At 45.3% G+C, this 21,154-nt stretch overlaps 1 protein-coding gene across 3 annotated transcripts in view; it reads right to left on the bottom strand.

The window, feature by feature from the left end:
• LOC101923251 (mitogen-activated protein kinase kinase kinase 3-like) overlaps nucleotides 1-21,154 on the bottom strand; it is an 82,373-nt gene that overhangs the window by 35,773 nt on the left and 25,446 nt on the right. For all 3 annotated transcript variants that reach the window (XM_027791773.2, XM_027791774.2, XM_055805870.1), the window contains one exon: nucleotides 8,778-8,887. In XM_027791773.2, coding sequence (XP_027647574.2) covers nucleotides 8,778-8,887 — 110 coding nt within the window. The remainder of the gene's footprint in view (nucleotides 1-8,777; nucleotides 8,888-21,154) is intronic.

Below are 21,154 nucleotides of genomic sequence, written 5' to 3'. Positions count from 1 at the left end.
GACTCGGTCCCGTGCCACCGGCATCTCACAGGCATAATCCCCGAACGGGTGGGTGACAACCCTTCCTGAGCAAGGGCCTTATCTCTAACCCTGGGCTGCCAGCGCGTAAAGGCACACTTTCCATCCTCTCAGAGGGAAAGCAGAGCCACATCGAAACAGCCTTGTCTGTAATGAGGAAAATGAGCTGGATGGGCGTCCTTAGGTTTATTTTTAATCTGACAGCTCAAGTTCTGCGAACACCCACTGAAGTTCAGGAAGTCAAGGCTGGAGGCAATTTGGTTGAAAAGCTTAAAAAACCCCAGCAGATTCAGGGTGAACATGTTGGCTCATCTGAAATGCATGCTTTTTATCTCTGCTTGTGGCATTTTGTGTGTTTCCAGAAAGGCTGGGAAGAACCAGTGCTGGGACAGTCACCAAATGGGGCACTCCATCAGCATTAGAGGCCTGTGCTAAACAGGCACTTGCATCACCTCAGTGCCTACAGCCAGTTCTCCAGACCCACAACATCTGGAAAAACTCCAGGTTCACTTCTAGAACCAGGCCTGACTCTTAAAAAGACCAAACTAACTCTAAAACAGTCCAAAACTCAAAAGAGATGACCATAACCAACCCAGTGTTGAAGGTCCAAGTCATTCTAGCGAGACAGGAAAATACAGGTGAAATTGCTACCTTGGATTACCTCTGTTGGAAAAGGAAAAAAGATATGGGCCCTTTTATGCCAAATTTTACTTGCATGTGCCTCTTTGAACAGGCCCTGGCTGGTTGATCCCTCCTGAATGCTGGCAATAAATCAGCTGGTGTGTGTTCACTGCATGGAGCTCTGCAAAGCCCTTCTCTAAAGTAAAGGAAAAAAAATCAGGGCAAGGAACTTTCGAGGTTTCTCCTTACAAAGAAGCAGGACGTGTAAGGGGAAAAGCACATGCAGCTCCGGCCTCACTGCAGGAAACCTTTCAAAACAGAGGTTTCACTTTCAGCACAGCTCTGAATGCTGCACCGAGCTGGGATGTAGCACACACTGCCTGTTTATGCTGAGCAACACAAATTTCACAGACAAGTTCGTTCTGAAAAACAGCTTGTGGCTGGAAAATGTCAAAACACGCATATAAAGCTCCAGAGAGAGAAGAAAATGGGAAAAAAAAAATGAGCCACAACCCTGCTGCATCCTTTTCTTCTACATCAACAACAGGGCTGATGTGCTGTGGCTCAAAGCCAACAGAAGTAAGCCAGCTGCCCCACAGTGCTTCGCTCTGCTTCTGAGCAGAGCAACACACACACCAGCTGCAACAGGGGAATGAAAACCCACTTCATTTCTTAATTAGGTTTCTTTTCTTTCTGATACAACCTCTTGTCTCCCTCAAAGAAACCAAGACCTTAAGCTCAGAAGCATTTGGAAGGACAAATATATACTTATCTATAGACAGGGAAGTTGGTTAGTTTTAATTTTCAGTCTTCCCTTGGCTTGCTCATGTTTTTGAGCCACAGCTACAGCTGAATTCATTGCTGCTATCAGCAACAAATACTCTTTTCCTTCTTTAAAAAAAGAAGTGGGCAGTGCCCAAAGCACTAGGAAATCCCAAGGGAACGCAAAACACTTCCTAAATGCCAGAGCCGGCTGTGATTTTTTACACCCATGGAAATCTGGTTTGGAGCAACTTGTTTAAGATTACACAGGGAGTCTGGGGCATGGCCAAGTGCTGGAGCAAAATCTCACACGAGTCTGCACCCAGGACCTCAAATGCACAACCAAGGGGAAGGCAGGACCAGAGGACCAGCACCTTCTCCGCAAGGACCTCAAAACAAGGTGCAAATGCTCGAGGGCGGGTCACAGAAGAGGTTGCTGGGTCCTACTCACCTTTGCAATTTCATGAGGAATGGAGACAACAGTGACCCCTTCTTGCACAACTCACATCGTGCTATTAACCCTCTCTGCCATGAGATGTCAAATGATGTTAACAGCAGCCTTGTTCTCCCCTCAGTCAAGAGGGCATTAGCTGGTGTAGAACAAGCTGAGACATCCAAGAAGAGCTTGTGTTAAACAGAGGGGAGGAGAGGGGTAACGCCATGCCACAAGGCACCTGCCTTAAACACTGAGCTTTGGCAGAGGATTTCAGCAGCGGTGTCGTGGAGCACTGTGAAAGCTGAGGCAGGCAGCAGAGCAAGCAGGGGAAACTGAGGTATGAAGGCGCAAGGTGCTTCACCTAAGGGTGCGAAGAAAAAGCCTGGACTGGGGAAGAGAAGGGTCTGGGGAGACTTTACTGCAGCCTTTCAAGATGTGAAGGGTGTGTTACAAGATGGAGAGAGACTTTTACCAGGCCCTGTAGTGCCAGGACACAGGACACCAGTTTTAAACTGGAAGAAGCGAGATTTAGGTTGGATATTAGGAATATTGTTGGTTTTTTTTTTTATGATGAGGGTGGTAAGACACTGGCACAGGCTGCCCAGAGCAGCTGTGGGTGCCCCATCCCTGGCAGTGCCCAAGGCCAGGCTGGACGAGGCTTGGAGCAACCTGGTCTAGTGGCAGGTGTCCCGGCCCATGGCAGGGGGGGTGGGAACTAGATGATCTTTGAAGGTCCTTCCAACCTAAACTATGCTGTGATTCATTCTATGAAGCAGAAGAGTGGCAGAGTCAAGCACAAAATTTAGATGTTTGATCTCCTGGATTGTTCATACTGAGCAACCTTCCCTCTCCACGTGCATTTCCGTGTGACACGGGGCACAGCGGAGCCCACGTCTCGGCTGGCGCCTGTAGCCCCTGCTGCGACACAAACAAAACAAGCGACAACCCTGACAGGAAATACCACAGTAATTCCCTTCGTTTCTGGAATAATTTCTTCTCCAAGATACTCGTACCGGCATTTCCTCCAGCCCTGCTAACAAATGGTATTTTACTCTTTCTTGCCATCCACCTTGGAAAGGAAAAAGCAATGCCACTGCAGCCGCCACAAACCCATCACCATCTTTCCAGGCTTTCATTGAGGTATTTTTAGCTCCTTCCTCAAAACTTCAAATTTCACAAAAAGATCACAACTGCCAAGCTTCAGAGGAAGCACTGACGGGAATTGGGGGGGGGGGGGGGGGGGGGGGGCGGGGCGGGGTTAGGGGCAACTGCTTCTGCTCACTTGGCTGGGGACCATGCACCCCAGCAAGCTTGGCCAACCTCAGCCCCCAGAGCTGGAAGCAAGAAGCCCTGCACGCTGGTTTAGATTAAGGAAAATTATGAGGAAAAAAAAATATGGAAAAAGTGTTTCCAAACGAAGTGAATCACGATCTTATACAGAGATCCCTGAAGAGCTGACTGCTGTTTGTAATAAAAGCACACACGGAGAGCCGGAAAACATGCGGTTATGCCTAAAATGGAAGTGGCTTCAGAGGAACAGAAGTCGCTGAGCACCCTCGCTGCTGAACACCCACAGGGTCAATCAGATCAGGCTATGGGTCCGGGCTGAGCAATACCATGCCTGTGGAGAATGGTGTCTGGAAGCACAGGGCAGCCTGGCTGCATCACCTCAATGCCACTGACTGCAGGCAGGGACCCAGCGGAGGAGACAGACCCACGCATCCACGTCTGCCCGTGTGCTAGCATGGCACCGAGCGCTGATGCACCTAGAACTGCCACACTTCAAGATCCCGGACCAACACCAAGTTCAAAGACTCCTCCCTCCACGTCCTCTCCTCCTCCAAAACTCAGCTGCCATCAGAAATAGCATTCTGGTTGGATCCCCACCTCTGTAGCTTGCTTTTTAAGCTGCTCTTGTCAAACCTGACCAGTGGGCAGCTTCGTCCAGCTGAGACACCACAGGGACAAGGCCTTTTGGATCACTTCTTCCACCCATGGTTGCCTCACAAACCACCTGGGACAAAGCCTCTGACTCCAGCATTAACTCTTCTGAGGTCAAGAAAGGCAGGAAAAATTATCACAAGGGGCCTCCTGTTCCCTTCAGCGCTGCCCTGAGAGGGGCTCGTTCCAGCTGTGCTCTCACCCACCCATGAGACCTTGGGCACGCACTTTGCCTCAGTTTCCCCCCTGGGTAAAATAGGGACAATGAAAGAGACATACTTTGGCATGCTGACGGTGAGCAGAGGAATTATTTTCACTTCTCTCATTTTCTGCTCATTGGATTAGGAAACAATGAGAAAGCCCTGCTGAGCAGTGCAGCGTTCAAGCATTAGTGCTCTAGTTACTCCTTTGTACAAAGCCACAAAGCAGTGGGATTCCTCCTCAACTCCTGGCTTCAGGCAAGAGAAATCAGCACTGCAGGGCCAGGCTGGTGGGACTTCTGCACCTCCCCGACGTGCACGTTGTTTGCATTAGTCCTGCGCTCGCCCCGGCTTTTAGCAACGGGACATTCGTTACAAGCCAGACAGCTGGACCATGTCCCTAAACCGCAATAGGAGATGACTAATCCACGTCATTAGGAATTATCTGCACAGAACCCCCACGCACTTTGGGTTATTCAGCAATCAGACAGAAAGGGGTTTGTCTGGGATTGCCCCCTTCCCCTCTCGGGGGGTGGGAGCTATGAGATATCCTGGTCCCCCTGGGAACTTACAGCTCCTTTCCTCTGAACAAGCAAGCCCAGCACGTGAGCAGCTCAGAGGCCAGTGGAAAGATGATGTCTAGAGTGTCCACCACTCCCTGTTACAGATATTTTTGGTTTGTACAGCAGCAGAAATCACTGGCTTCAATATGTTTATCCAAAACCACCTACCTGGCAGGGAATAGCTTTTTATCCAGCTGGATTTCTCCTTGGCATTACCCTCTTAGCACCCAAGTCAGCTCCACACACAGACAAGGGGAAGCCTCTGCCCCAAATCCCTGGGACTCCGCTGCTTTTGCCATCCCCAGCCCAAGGCTTTCCCAGCCAGTGCTGCCCCTCTTGGTCCCTCGCTTCTGCCCCTCTAAAGTGGGGCGATCCCTGTAGAGCTCGCCATAAACACTCCCATCTTCAAGGTGATATTTATGGACCCCCATCACATTCCCCAATGCCAAAACAGAGGTGATAAAGCTAAACTCCTTTTAGGCTCCTTGAAGACCTAGAGACAGAGGGCCCTAAAACATGAGCTGTAGTTTATTCTAGTTATGAGCAAGCCTTCTCCTGCATCCAACTTGCCAAAGAAAAGAGAGTCCAGAGGTAATTTACTAAAAGAACAACTTTCAGGTCAGTCTGACATTGGTTGTGCATGGGAAAACGCTCCTCACAAATATCAGACTTTAATGCCACAGGAGAACTTGCAATCAAAATTAACACGGCAGAGGAATCGTTAGCTGTCAGCAGCTGGGACAAAGCCCCAACACCAACAACCAACTTCATACTGCGAATTGCCCAGTGTTGTTTCTATAAATAAATGGATAGGCACATAAATAGACAGATGCAAAATGAATATTAATATAGTTGTTCCTTTCTACTCCATGCTTTTGTTTGGGATTTCTAACTCTTTGTTGTTTCCCTTCTTATCTCACTCATCCTTTTCCTTAGCAATCACAATGCATATCTTTAGTCTGCTGTTTTCTCCTTCTCCTCTTCAGAGCCACTGCTATAAACAAACCCCTTTGTCTGTTCAGTCCAGGAGATAGTCTGAAAGGACTCCTTCCAGCCACACCAGAGGATGGACAAGGAACAGTGGAGTGATAAAAGGCATAATAAAGGAATAACAGTGCAGATGATGCACCAGGAATAATGTCAGAATGAACCCCCTGTTCCCAAAGAACAGCTTCCTTTTAAAGATGGTGACTTACATGTGGAAGGAAAAGCGCGCCCATCTCTATCCCTCTACCCTGTTTTCTCACAAGGCAGAAAGGCAGTGTAATGTAGTGGCTGACACACCTGACCAGGACTCAGGAGATTCAAGTGCAGACATCACACCTGCTGCCAGCTGCCTGGGCAATCCAGGGGAAGAAACTCATCTGCACCTTGTGTCAAGTATTGCTGTTCTCATTTCTGGCTTGTTCTGCCATGAGGCATTAAGCATCCAGAAACTCAGCCTCAGTCCTAAACTCATTTATAAAGAAAGCAAACTAAAAAACACAAAGATTTTTACGCAATTTGCAAAAGGATGTTCATATCATAAGATGATCTGAAGCAAAACTGTCGATATTTTTGGGAAGTATGGTGTAGCATGCACCACCGCACATTACTTTCTTGTGTGGCCCAGGTCTACAAGGAATACTATCTGGCAGGCTCTACATTTCAAATGCTGTCAGGAGAGCACTAAGGAACCCCTCCAGGAGACAAGGATGAGATAGCACTTCGGTTGTGTTTTTCTGCGGATCAAAAAATTGCTGCAAGCCTCAAAGGGACAGGCTAGTTAGTCAACACATTCTTATTTAAAGTGTTTTTCAGTGGAAATTTGGAACACTGACTAAAGGATTCCCATGCCTTAGAAGAGCTTTTTTTTCCACAGAAATATTTTTGGTTTTGTTGTTTTTTAATCTAACAACTGAATGTCCAGACCCAAGTATTTCAATGTGAGCATGTTGCTGCACAGCCTCAGAAGAGACACCTACAATGTGATTCTCAAGAGGGCAATTTAGCATCTAAATGTCCCATGCCTCACTCTTTGCCTCCAAGAAGGGAGATTGCACAGTGCATCCTTCAGCCTAGCCAGCCAACCTGATTAAAGAAAACAATAAAAAAAGGGAAAAAATACAAGGGAACACCAAGTACCAAAGGGACAACAAATCACAGGCATGAAAACAGCAGTTCCAAAGCAATCTTTCCCCCCGCCATCAATTTCTGTGCTAAAAAGACAAGGAAAAAACCCAAAACTAAAAGGGACTTGAACAAGTTGATTAAAAGTTCGAGCTGCAAACATGAACCAAGTCCCCAATAATTCCACCTACTTTGGCCACTCCCCACCTCGCAGACTAGACTCCCATCACCCCGCAAGCCAGACTTGTTCTAGCTAGTCCAATTTAGTGAAGCAACAATTCAGCATACTCCAGCACGCTTCATCTCGTGGGGCCTGTTGGTCTGAATCCTCAATCCTGGATCCGCGAGGAGAGTGGGATGCTGCTATTTGCATCTCCTCCATCAGAGAGCTCTGAGTAACAATAAGCATGCAGCTACAGCTGGTCCACTTATAGATAAGAATTAAAATACAAAGGAGTAAATGTTTTTCCAAGCATCGATGCTGTAATTGGGAAGGAAATTTTGATTCCTAATACAATACAATCAAATACAAGTGGCAGCCAACAATTCTAAACCTTGTATCAGAGCACCACATAACTCCATTGGTGATTTATGAACGAGGCTACAGAATGGATGGGCTGTAGATATGAATTTTACTGCACTACATCAACTTTATGAAACTTTTGTAGATAAGAATTCTGCCAGTGAAAACTCTTATTTTCCTTATTCTCAACTAATTATGCAGTTAACCGTGCATCTGCAGCATTTACATTTCAAAAATGACAGCAGGGATTTTTCCCCAGTGTGAGAAAAATATGCTATTTGAGAGAAGTCTAAAAAGCTTTGCTATCCTGAAAGCAGCCCAAGATGGTTTGGTATGGTCCCCACCCATCAACTTGCAGAAAATGCTATCCTTGGAGCCATCCAAAGCTGTGCTGGATTGTCTGCTTTGCCTGCAGCTGCAGAGCCAGCTCTGAATTTCTCTGGTCAGTTTTGTAAACATCTTGGACTTACTTCAGCATAAGCTGAACACAAATCCAGTGATTCAACTTGGACAGCTGCTACCGCCAGGATACACTTTAAAACAGACATGCTACGTGCGCACGTGTTTTCGTCTGCATGTGTCTAGGAAGCCTAGAGGGATTTGGGAAAGGATTTTCCCCCTTTGCATCCAGAGTTCTTTGTTAGTAGCACAAGTGCCATTAAAATATGCATGACAACAATAAATGACAATTTGTTTTCCTCCTTGCTAGGCATTCAGCAATTGCAAAGTTGACTGAAAGCTTATTCTATGCCACAGCACTAGAAGTCGAACTCCAAGTGGGTTTGCTCAAATGCTTCTCCAGCACCTTCCTGGTCCTCTTAATTATTTTTCCTCTTCTTTGTTTCTTGCTATTTTGACAACTGAATTCCTTCTTCACAACTTCCATGTTTGCGTAATATTTGCTCCATACAGAAACAGGCTATTAAATCCACTTTAGCTATTATATCAATGTCAGCAAATAACTTCTGACATTGCCCAAGGGACAATGTTTTTGCTCACCAGATCAACTCTGAATGTGCAACAGGGCCAAAATGTTTGGTTTTAGCAGCATGAAGATAAACACTGGTAATTAATATTTAAACACTTTATATAAGAATGACATTATTCCTCCCAAAAGAGCCCGGGTGTCTACAGCTCAAAGTTAACAGTATTTCTTTCAAATATCTGAAGCAAAATATGCACATGCTAAAAACCGTATTTCATCAACACTGTCAATAGAAAACATTTGACTAATCCAAACCTTAAAGCTGCATTGCCTGTTCTACTACTTGCAGTTCTAAGCAAGAGAAAGAAGTGCCTTGGGGTGGGATTTGAGATTTAAAACCAGTTTCAGGCTCTATTGCTATATCTGTAAATGATTTCCGGTATCACTCTTCTCCTCTGCCCCTCCATTGCTCCTCTGCGATACAGGGATGCCTGTAGATCCTTTTCAGCTCTTCAAAAAGAGGTCATGAAGCTTATACCTGGGTAAAATTACATTATTTCTGATGTGCTGAGCTCCCACAACTTGTTTAACATCTAAACTCAGTTCTCCCAGCACGGTAAGCACTACGTCCACCTCTTTGGTCTACTGGACTTTGGGGTGGACTGAAGCAATGCCTTACCTGTTTGCTGGAGTGGACACTGTTCTTATTCCTGTTGTTGTCCAGCAGACCCCCACATTTGCCTAATGCTGCCAAATCCTTCATAATAGAGTTCAGAGCTTCTTCTTCATCTGCAAAAGAAGGAGAGACAACTGAAGTGTGGAAGGCAACCTTGCCCCTGGTAGCGCAGAGTAAAAAATACAGTATTGCAAATATAGTCTTTCAGCCCAAAGTGTTCAAAAGACACGATGTCTAGCCTTCCTATCAAGATGGGCATTCAAAGACTACACCGCAGTCCCTCCCAGTCCATCGTGTCTTGGAAATACAGGTTTCTTCATCACAGATCATCAGAAAAAAAGCCAGTGGCTGGGTGTAGGTGACCACTGCTCCTTCAGCTCGTAGCCCACGTTCACTGCCCACGGGGCCTTTTAGAGAGGCACCAACAGACCACATGCGCTGCCCAGGGGGGCTGGATACAGTTTGTGAACTACAAGGTGGTGCTCTACAGGACAAACTTTTCAGGACCCAGAAAGCTCACGCAGCAGGTGATGAAGAACACCACAGTTCTTCGTTGCCTCATTGCCTCCCTCTTCATTAAAGAGGCTCTAGAGCCACAACTGATTTTCAAAACTAGAGCCAGTGAGAAACCATGGGCAAGGGCAAGAAACTCATTAGAAGAGGTAACAAACTCAGCTATGCCGGATAGACAAACACACACACTGAGAACTTATATAGTATTTCTGATTTCTGCAGTAACTAGAGAACTTTGAAGGACCCATTCGATCTGAAACCAATTTCCTCCTTTTCAAGACTTTTACATCTATGGCTGTGGTCTCTTCAAGTGAACTATTACGCTGCAAAATACCAACCGGGAGCACTAAAAACCCTATCAAGTCCTAGGGCACAGCACACTTGTTAGGAGGGTGTGAAAACCCGTTGCATGCTCCATGGTTATGATACAGTCAAGACAGGCAGGTATTAGGCACATGTAGCTATTACTGTAAAAATATAAATACAGCTACCACGTTTTGTAATGCGAGTTTTACACACTCAGTAAAACTGTGCGTCTCCAGGGACAGAGCCACCCCCTGTGCCAAGCCCGCCTACAGATTTAACTCAAAGTCTGCAAAGATGTGAAAGGTGACAAAAACGGTATGAAAGCAGACAGAAGTGGACCCAAACACTGAGGTTCTTTCCCCAGGAAGGATTAAGTCCTGGATCCTTGTGCTGAGATACAACATCATCTCCTTTTTTCCCACTCCTCCTGATGGGTTTTATCAGGACCAAAGCTATGGGGGAAAAAAAAAAAAAAGATGTGAGAAAAAGACTTCTTATGCATGCTGTGCACCCAGAGCCATCTCATTAAAGAAATAAGAAGGGAAATGGGGAAAAATGTTTAAAATTCAGTGTCACTTATTTTAGAGCTCAGAAATGAGCTCTAATGCCTGCATTTTCCTGTAGGCAATGTATATGTGTATATATATATATATTTAAAATGTAACTGGAATATATATTTTGTTATCAATATTAAATATATCATTAATAAAATAGTAAAATTCATATCAAAGTACACTAAAGTCTGATTCCTCTTCCGTTTTGCATTTCCCTACCCATTAAAAATACAGTTTTGTTTTTCTGGAAGGATGGCAGGGAGCATAACCTGAAATGCTACAGGAAAACACTCAAGATAGATAACTTTCCGTTCTAGTTCCAGGGGGTGGGGGGGGAACAAAACCCCAAAACAAAAACCAACAAGAGTGTTCCCGTAGTTTTGGTTTTGGGGTGGTTTGGTGGTTTTTTTTGGAGGGGGGAGGGTTGTTAGAAGGGACCTCTGTGGGCAAGCATAGTTTTCCAGACAGATTTTTGTAGTAGGAAAAAAACAACAAAAAAACCCAACTTTTTTTGTTGAGGGGGGAGGGACAAGTTAAAAAAAAAACCCACAAAAACAAAACCCCCACACACCGCCCTCCAGGAATTTTCCACCAAATCTATCAAGTCTAAAATGCCCTTCATCCCTTTCTTTTTTCCAACCCGAGTGACAACAAACTCTTCCTGACACAAAATGCAGCCTGTAATGTCACAGGGAAACTGGGCTTCAACAGGCAGCAGCAGAGCTGGGCTGTTTCTAGCAAAACCACCGGATTCATCACCACTCTTCCACCTCCAAGCCTCCCTGGACGTGCCTGGCAGCATCTTCGAGGAGATGCATCTCTGGTTATCCCACCAGTGCCCTGCAAGCATATTCCAGAACTTACAAGATTCAGCAGTGGCTGTCCCAAGGAGATGTTAACAACAGGGTTTGCTGGAGATCAATAATAATAATAAAAAATAATAAACCAACAAATAGGGACAGAGTAACTTCAAAGTGTTCTGGAGTGACTGGAAGCTGCTCCCTCTATTCCTCCCAAGAGAAAGACCTGGCAGCCCCCAAGAACTGGCCCAACAACCCCACAGACCACATCCCAGAGAGCTCCCACTACATCCCATGGATACCCACCACAAGGATCAACCATGCAGCTGAGAGCAATAGTATGAACCACACTTTTGCTAGGATGTCCGACAAGCACACGGCACCTCTGAAGACATCAAAAAAGAGAGATCTTTGAGCTGAAGCAGATCCTATCAATATTGCCACTAAAGACCAGTATTCAAGGTCACTGCTTCAGTGCTATTCCTAGAGGACAGATTACTTCATCACTCACATGGACAGTAGTTACAAAAGATTGCAATGTATTTTCACTAGAAGGAAGCTGGAATTGAGCAACACTGCAAAGCAGTGAGACTGATTGGAAGTCACCTCTGCAGGGTGTACAGGAAACCTGGACGTCCTTCTGCCTATCCTACCACATGGGGCTTACACTGGCTACCAAGTCAGGGTCTTCAAACTTTTCCTGGACATTGGAAATCTCTTGGTGTTTAAAGAGAAGACAGAAGTTCATGGGAAATTGGCCTTCCTTGCTTTGTCAATCAGTAAATAACTTGTTACAGGTTAGTTTGGTTTACATTACACTGCCCTCAAAGCAATAACTAAGTCTTCCTCCTCTACCTACCCATCCATTTTGTCAAAACCTTTTCCAACACAGTCTTCTCAGTACATCAAATATAGGTTTAAAAATTCCTGGTGCTCCAGCCCCACATGCATGATTATGAAACTCACATTTCCTTAGAAAGTCTGGCTGCATATCTCTGCTAGAAGCTTCCTTTTGCATCTCTCCCAACACAGCAAAGAGCATCCACTCACTTTCAGTAACTGCTTAAGTTTAGCCCATTTTCAGAAATACCCAACCATCAATTTAATCAGCCTAGAATCAGTAGTCTACTAAAAAGGAAATGCCAGAAACCATTCTGAAAAGCATATGAGAACTTTTTGTAATAAACCCTGAGTGTTACTGGTCAAAAAGGCAATACACACATTCATGCCTTCACTGCTATGACACAAGGTAAGAAAAATTCTTCCTATAAAAGCAGTGAAGGTTGTTTGCTGCTGCTGCTGGAGTGCGAAAGAACATGACTTAAGCACAAGCACAAATACATTATTTCCTTGAAGTAATGTATTTCTGTGTATTTAAGCAGCTTTTAAGCCACTTTTAATAGTGTGGTTTTAGTTCAAGAGAACTGCAATTTCAGAGGGACTATGACCAAAGCCTCCAACTGTTCAAAACAAAGCGAAAAACACCCCCACACCATGCTCGGAAGCAACTTCAGAGCAGGAGCACAACTTGCATCATCGGTTGCAAAACTGACACTTCCCAGTCCTCCCCACGACAGTTTTGCACAGGGACTGATGCTTTCCAGACCAAGCCTCTTGCCCATCCTAATTACTGCTCTTGGGGTCTCCAAGCTGACTCCCAAGAAGGGTGGAGAACTTTGTTCCATGGAAATAAGCAGCCAGCTCAGCCAGTTCAGTCAAAATTCAAACAAGCACTGAAGCTTACTGGATAATTAAATCCAAATGCCACTCCCAAGCATCTCCAGCAGAAGAGGCGTCACAGGCTGCTTGCTCTCTGTTTGGCTTGGTTTGAGCGAACAGAGGGTGCAGGATGGATGTCTCTCCCCAAGAGAAAACACCAGGAATCAACAGGAATCCCATGCCCAAGGGACACGCAAGAACAGGTTCTCCTGATCTAGCACCGGCAGGACCCAAGCACGCTTCAGCCTTGTGAGAAGGCAGCACTGCAACTACACAAATATACATCTTCCCAGGCTTCGCTGCAGCTCCGGAACAAAACAGCTGCAAGTTGCACAACACCAATGAAGTATCCACAGAGCTCAGATGGACTCAAGAGACTCATGGAAACCATTGACTGTGCAACGTGAGCAGGTTCTTGCTCCTGAACAACCTTCTGGCCCAGCTTCACTCTTGCACCATTTTGTACAAATTCACTTAAGGTATTGCAGGTTGACAGGATGAATTGTACAATGAAGCCTGCCCTCTCTCCCCAGCACAACAAGTAAACAGGACTATTTCTACAATGGAAGACCAGGACAAAGAAAAGCTGATTACACAGGCAGCAAAAATGAAACTTAAAAATCAATTGTGTTTAGCACTGTCCCTTCGTCCCTGATGTCTTGTCTTCCATCCTCAGCTCTGTCTTTATCTTCAGTTATTTCCCTTAGCAGCAAACTAATTTCTTTCTTCCCTACTTCCCACCAACACCCCAATTTTGTGCTTTTTAAATCTGCTTCCCGTGACAAAGCTCATTCGACCATGCTGCCAGCCCACCCAACCAAGGACCACTTCCAACCAAATATAACAGAGGTCTCAAAGATACTCATTTCCCAAAGGTTTGAGGGTGGGGGGAAATATCCCTAGTCAAATAGACGAGAGGAACACACACAAGAAATCAACTAAGAGCACGCCGAAGAAGCAATGACCAGTCGAGCTACAGTGGATGTGGGAGGGTTTGGTTTATACTTTTAAAGTACACTGATCCACTTTGGCAAGATCTTGTATCAAAACCAAAATACCTCCTTCTCTCATCAAGTTTTCAGTTCTGTAAGATGTTAAGACTCACAGGTCCCAGACACCACGAATGTGAATCTGGGGCATTCAGTACTTAGCAAAATCAATTATGAAGTAAAATAAAAAAGCCACAAGATGACACATCTCTCTGCCCTTCATATACAGATTTCCGGTACAGCTACATGGCTTTGGTTCCAGCATGTATGCAGGAGAGAGGAACCTGGAGTTTCAGTCTTAGTGCAGTAGGCTCACTGCTGAAAGAGGAAAAGAAAAAAAAAAAAAAGAAAGTCAAGGGAGAAACAGCAAGCCTGAAGGTCAACGTGGACCACCCAAAACAATTCAACAGTCAGGAGAGAAAGCAAATGAAGAAGGGACAAAGGAATAATTTAGCTGTGTTCAGATGGTCTAGACAGTGCTGTTATTGTTGGCTTCACTAATAGGTCATTACTAAGAAGCAGCTTACGGCAGTTCCATGAAGCTGCTTCCATGAACGCTGCAAAAAACCAAAAAAGCACCAACCGGATGAAGCACCAAGAAAAGCCTGCAGAAGTAAAACAGAGTCTTGTAAAACACGTCAAGTTTTGATTTGGGCCTCTCACATACACCAGGCAGAGCTAGGGCTGGGAAAAGACAGGGAAAAATCCAGGGCGTTGCAGAAGGGTAGAATATTGTCCTCTGAGTCATTACTGAAGAAGGCTGGAGCATGTAGCTAAGGGGCTGTAAGTTGTCACATACACTTCCGCTTGGATCCAACGTAAAACCACCAGCGTGACCACCTGTGGTCACTGAACATCTTGCTGTGCTTTTTGCAACCATGATGCTGATCGCCCAGTTCAGCCATCGAGTCTCTGTAAATTCCAGTGGCACCCTCTATCGCTAGCATCCACCTCTCTGGAAGGTGATGCAGCTGCTGGGGATATCCCCAGGCAGAGGAAAGAGTTCTGTGAAGTTTGAGAGGGGATGAAGAGAGGATGGAAAGCCTCACAGAAACATTGTCACCTTCATTAAAAAGGCCTTTTTTCAAAAGGCATGGCTTCGAGCATATAGTGACAAAAATACTCAAATGTAATAAAACATAGTGAAAAGAAATACAGAACCATATGACTATGCCACCGACAATGTTAACTTTGGCCTGAGAAAGACATCACCATTTCCTTGTCTGTTTTTTGAAAAATACAGAATTTTTGGATTCACTGCTATATGACATTTATCATTTACCACAGAGAACCTCAATCGAAAGCCAAGACCCACTGCCTCAGCATCAGCCAGTACATGCAAAGGGCAGTCCCTGTCCTGATGGATTTTCAGCTAAACTGTCAGATGGAGAGAGAGGTAAGAGGTTTTTTATGTCTCATCTGATGGACAGGAATCTGAGACAGACAAAAGTCTTTATCAAGACTACACAAGTCTGCAGCCAGAGCTAAATACATTAACAGAGCTTAAATTCAGAAACTTCATCTAGCCTTACTGTCTGTATACAAAGGCCACAGAAATTCATTTAGCAGCCTCTACATCACAATCTTGACTTGGAATCAAGCAAAACAGCCTCTTTCTGAACAGCTTTCTAAAAGTCTCAGTTTGAAGAACTAGCATACTTATTCCAATAACTTCTCTGCAACAAATACCTATCTCACCTCCCATTTGAATATAGCTCACTTCATATTCTACTCATTAAATCTTGATATCCCTGTACCTTACAGACCCCTCTATTAACAGAAATCCCTCCCCCATCTTCTGCAGGTATTGACAGACAGCAATCTTCTTCATTTAACTAAATGGAAACACATAGCTTCTTCCATTAGAGTAATCCTTAGTTCATTCCTACAGCTCTTTCTGGTTGTCTTTTTTTTTTCTTCATGAAGAGCAGAGCAAACATCAGAGTAGCATACAATGTTCAACAGCCACAAGTCCTTTTCGCTTCTATCTGCAGTGTGAGCATGGGGTAACAGCAAACGGTCACATGTTACAGTGAAAGTTCACATCTGTTGGACCAACAGCAACGTGGACTGCCTGCTGCCTTCATCAAAAGGTCAATGCCGTATCAGTCCTGGGTTTGCTTTCCTCGACCTGGGAACTAGAAAACACTAACCTATTTGAAAGCAGGTGTCAAAGAACTTGCTTGTGAAGACAAATGTTGTCTTTTCTCCAAAAGCCAGAGGAGAAAAAAACAAAAACAAAAACAACAGCTTGGAGATGAAGAGAAACCCAGGACTTTGGGTTTCTCCAGTATCCGCAAACACTATCAACAGACATGTACTGCCACCAGGACTCAAGCCACGCACAAGATACCGGGGCAGAGGTACCAAGACAGCATGGACTTGATCTTAAAAAGCCTCCTCCAGCCTGAATGATTCTATGATTCTCAATAGCAGACAGGATCAATTAGTAAGTAAACACTGTCCCAGTCAATTTAAGGAAGGAGACCAGTGAGCTAGAAGCTCAAAACCCTGATTCGGACCGTAACAAAAGCCCTTAAGCAAGTAAAGAAGGGATCCAGACACTCTCACGGGCAAGTACAAATGCTCTCTTACAACTCACCCCCCCTTAGAAGGGCTGTCTGTGAATGACCTGTGGCAAAACAGATTGCTGCGTGAATCCATCTATGAGAGGTGCAGATAAACCTCCATGTAAATTAAACCCACATGCACAAATCATTTTGCCACCGTCTGGAGGAGTGTCCAGTATCTGATAAGGAGAAAAATTACCCAATTACCCTCCCCCAGCCCAATTACTGTGCACCCCAGCAGACACACCAGTGGAGCACGCTCCCTTTGCAAGTCAGCAAAGGGCTCGCTGGCAGCTGGATCCTGCTGTCGTTCACGCTCCTGCAACCCCACCCAAGGGATGGCAAGGTCACCCCTGTGTACGACTCAAGGGCAGGGCACAGCTCAGCAGGTCGAGCAGAGCAATTATACATGAGGAAGTGAGGAAAGACCCTTCTGATACACAGGATTTCTTGGCAGGAGTTTGTTCGCTGACGTCTTAACTTTGGACACACAAATTCACATAGATAACTAATGCTGCAACATGCTCGGGTTTCCTGAAAGTGCATTTCTTCTTATCAAGAAATTACGATGCTAAAGGGTGCACCATTTAATAGGTAGCAAAGATTATTAACAAACTTTACCTGACAAACTTATGGTAAATGCTCGCTCTCCATAAGTGACATCGGTTTGGATTTTTAATATTGCGTTTCTAGCACAACCAGTAGCCCCTTTGTAAAAATAAACAAAACCAAACCCATCAGAGACTTTTAGCAGCTACAGACGTCCATCACACCAAGTGTCCACTAAAATATCTGTGGGTTTAGGGTACAGTTATACTGTCTCACAAGCCATTTTCTCAGGGGTAAAGCTCCTTTTGAGAATTCCTGCCTCCTATTCCTGCTCTACCCCATGCTATCCCTTAGGTGAGCCGTCCAACTATTGGTAAAATCACACAGTCAACAGATCAAAGAACCTGTTCAGATCAAAACCAACCCTTCCCTTTACATGCCTTTGCAAAGGGGGACAGAAGTTAGTGCTCAGGAGTGGGCTTGAGGGGAAGGCAAGAACCTGTTTGAAAAAAGCTAAATGAGTTATTTTTTAAAATTATAATTAGTAAAGCAATGTATCACATATGTAACTAATTCTGGTCACCACGACAGGACACAACCAGTCCCCAAAATACTAATGTACACAAATAAGCAAACACCTCCAACGTAATATGAAGTGACTGGACTCTTAACATGTCTATAAGAGCATTGAGAGAACAGCAAAGGAGAATAAACTGGTGAATAAATTAATACGTTATGTCATAACTTATTTGAGATCCAGGGTGTGAGATAACGAAGAACTTCAACTGCCCTCTGAATTTCCCCAGGGAAACCCAAAAACTAAAGTAACTACTGGGACTGCACCTCAGTTTAGGTAAGGCAAGAGCTGTGTCCTTACACCACTGAGCGATCAGTACCTTGCAAAAACCAATACAAAACCTTCCAAGGACACTGAATGGCAAGTTTTAACACTTGTGTTAAAGTTTCAGAGGCTAAGCCACAAATCTTACAAGAAATTTCTCTTGATGAATGCAAAGAGCTGTGGCATGATACTGAGGTATACTCATCCCAGTGATTTACCAGGGACTTTCGCAGTGGAAAAGGACTCGGGATCCAAAAGGTGTTTGGTTTAGATCAGCAGGGAGGGAAAGCAGGGTTGCATCTGTGGTTTGCCGCAACCCTCCGCTCCCAAAACAGCCACCCCTCTGACGGCACCACGCACAGTAACACTCCACGGGATTAGAGCCTGCCCACATTCTGCAACACGCTGCCCTCCACCACAGCTCCCGTCCCTGTGCACGCTTGTCACCATGTCCCCCATACATCCCTGCAGACACGGAGGGCAGCGAAGCCCCCTATGAAACCATTTCCCCCCAGATATACAGCCCCGACGGCTAGATTCGGTCAGGGCAAGGCCGCTCAGGGATGAGGGCAGGTGAACTCCCCAGCAGGGCAGGATGGGGAGCGCTGCTCAGAGGCTGCGCTCTGACGGGTATCTGAGCTGGACAGCTTGGAGATGGGCAAAAACCTTTGTCCTTGTGGGGGTTTTATCCTGTGACTTTCAGATAAAGGCTCAGGCATAAAACCCTCCTCCCTCCTTTTCGCAGCCCCTCTCCCCAGCACAGTGTTGCTGCTGGGCTTTGTAACAACCTGTGGGGGTTCAACAATGGCACCCCACACCCTTCAACCCTCCTTGGCTAATGGACCAAACATCTGGGTTAAAACTGGCTGGTGTTTGTTGGAGGGAGGAAGATTTTCTGAAGAGAGGGGAGCTGCAGAAACAGGTGCTGCCCCTCATATCCAGCCAGCAACTTGAATCCTGGAGCAGGAGACAGGATGGTTCAATAATAAAAAAAACAGTGGCAAAGCACAGCCCACAACGTGTTTTGCTGGCTAATGAAGGTGTAACTGGGTAAGCTACTTACCTTTAAGCACCTCTGAACTTAGCTGCAAAGCTGGAGGTGTTTGCAAACCCTACTAAGGGCCGCAGAGAATGACAGCATACCTTGATCCCCTGCTACTGAAGCTCCTAATGAGATGTAAAGCACAGCAAAGATTAAGCAAGGAAGTCTGTCAGCCAAAACGCAAGCATTCACCCTACACAGCACCACAGGGAAATCTAACCCAGCCTTGACCGTTCCAGCTGCCAAAGGTCTCCAAGCCCTAGGCAGGCTCTGGCATTGGGTGCCTCCCAGTTGCAGCCCTGGAGAAGACGGGAGGCAGAAGCAGGAATAGAGAGAGCAGTGAGAGTCAGGGCTTTCCTGTAACAGCAGAGTGCTGCAAGGCAAACCATGCTAAATCTCTGCTTCTTAGAATCAAAGTATCATTTCGGTTGGAAGAGACCTTTAAGATAGAGTCCATCTATAAAGCTAACACTGCTCTAGCACAAAACTGTTGTTCCTCATTTGCTTTTGCAGATTAAAATTAGTCTAGGAGAGCTGCAAGCAGGGGCTAGACCCTTGAAAAATTAACATTTAAGAATATTTTGCACACCCATAGCTCTGCTAAGCATTAAATATATACATTAAAAAAATACAGGGGCTGTTTGGTTTTATGGCACGATGCTTCTTCTCCCACAGCATCTGCCTGCAAAACTCCTTACCACTTCAAAGTTACCAGGTACTGGTTTCTCTCACTCATCCCACAACAAACTTTCACAGCTTTTTTGCTAAGCCTGCCCATTGCTCCACAGATACTCGCTACCTTTTCCTTTAATGGATTAACATAATTAAATTAAACTCTGGGCAATTTTTCCAGCCTGTTTTCCTCCTAAGCTTAAAATTTGCTCCTTCTGAAGAAGGGCTTAGTACCCAAAAGGCAGACTGGTTTTTTTCCACCTCTATCAGTTTGGTCTAATAAAAGATATTACCTCTCCCCACAACCTATACCTCTCTCTTGAGCACACTTGAAAGGAGAAAAATGTTTACCCAGCAAGAAACATAGCTGGCAAGTTATTTCCCCTGACTGCCTCCAATACCTTTGAAGGTTATTTGCAGGCTCATAAAGACCTCTTTCTCCCTCCCAGCCCAGTTACTTCCAGTGCTCAAAGCCACAGCCCAGAGCCCATGAACTCATAACCTGCTGCTGCACCAACGGCTGCGACATCCCAGATACAGCGATGCAGGTCCAGTCCCACCTTCCCCAGGTGCCCGAAGTGCCTGGCGTGACCCTCAACAGAAGCCCTGGGTGCAATGGGCACAGTGCCAGGAAAGGGAGGTGACACGGACACCTCTTAACTCAGACACTTCTCGAAAATAACAAAACCTGAGCGTCCGATGTGCCTTACAAGATAAACTGCTGCAATTCAACCTGAATTACTTTTTTTTAATAGCTCTCAGCATACGAAGAGCAAGTGAAGAGCAAACCCACTACCTTAGACTGAAGAATGAGGAAAATATGTCATGGGAGAGCTGAGACATCAGTGCCTGCATGCAGGGGGATAAGGTGAGTTGGTCTGTTCTGCTCCCAGCAACCGGGGGCAATTCTCTCAGCCTCAGCAGCCCCCGCAAAAAAACACTGAATTGAGTTAAATGGCCAGACCATGGCTGTGCAAACAGGCCCCCTCCTCCTTCAGCAAGCTGCAGCACATCCTGCCAGCCCAGCTTGCACTCGTTTTCTCCAAACACACCCACTGTCAAGGCAATATTGTAAATACGCATCATTCTCCCATCTCCTGCACCTCAGATTACCTTTCTGATGAAGCAAGAGTCACACTCGCTCCAGAAAAGTACTAGAGACCTAAACTTTTGAGTTATGCATACGTATGCTGAACAGAATAGGTAAGTGTTCTGGAGCTTTTATCATCAGAAACACATGTGCATACACACAGCATTTCATAACCAGAATTAAGAATACTTCAGTAATTTTTAAACAAAAACAAAAAAGGCAATAAACAAGCTGATGCTTCTTATATCAACTTCTGCAGTTTTTAAACATTACTTTTACTGTGAGGTGATGTTTAAACACAGCAATTTTTAACCACTATTGACCACAGTCCTTTCACTGTGTCGTGTTGGAGACGTGGACATTTTTAGAAGTGTCATACACACTCACTGGTCTACAGCTATGTTTGATCAAATTATAAAGAGGTCCTGGACCCTCACAGAAAGGTGGCAGATGGAAATGCACTGTGAGCTGGGGGACCTGTTCTGTGCCAGGAAAGGTGGAACATCCTGCTTTGGGACACACATGATCTCCACTCCAGTTTTTCTTTCATTATCAAAGCTGAAAAAGCCAATGTAAAAGGCATATGTCACTTGGACTCTCTGAAGCCTGAGAAGAATAGCAGCCCAACAACCACGTTAAAAATTAGTTCATTATTCTTCCAGCCTGCAGGAATTACAGTACCAAACTGACAGCAGATAACCACTTCAGGCTCCTGTACCGTTTTGGATGATCAGT

This window comes from Falco peregrinus, chromosome 5 (assembly GCF_023634155.1).
Source record: "Falco peregrinus isolate bFalPer1 chromosome 5, bFalPer1.pri, whole genome shotgun sequence".
In the NCBI taxonomy this organism is placed as follows: domain Eukaryota; kingdom Metazoa; phylum Chordata; class Aves; order Falconiformes; family Falconidae; genus Falco; species Falco peregrinus.
Note: the sequence above shows the minus strand (reverse complement) of the source record. Positions and strands in the feature narration are given on the sequence as shown.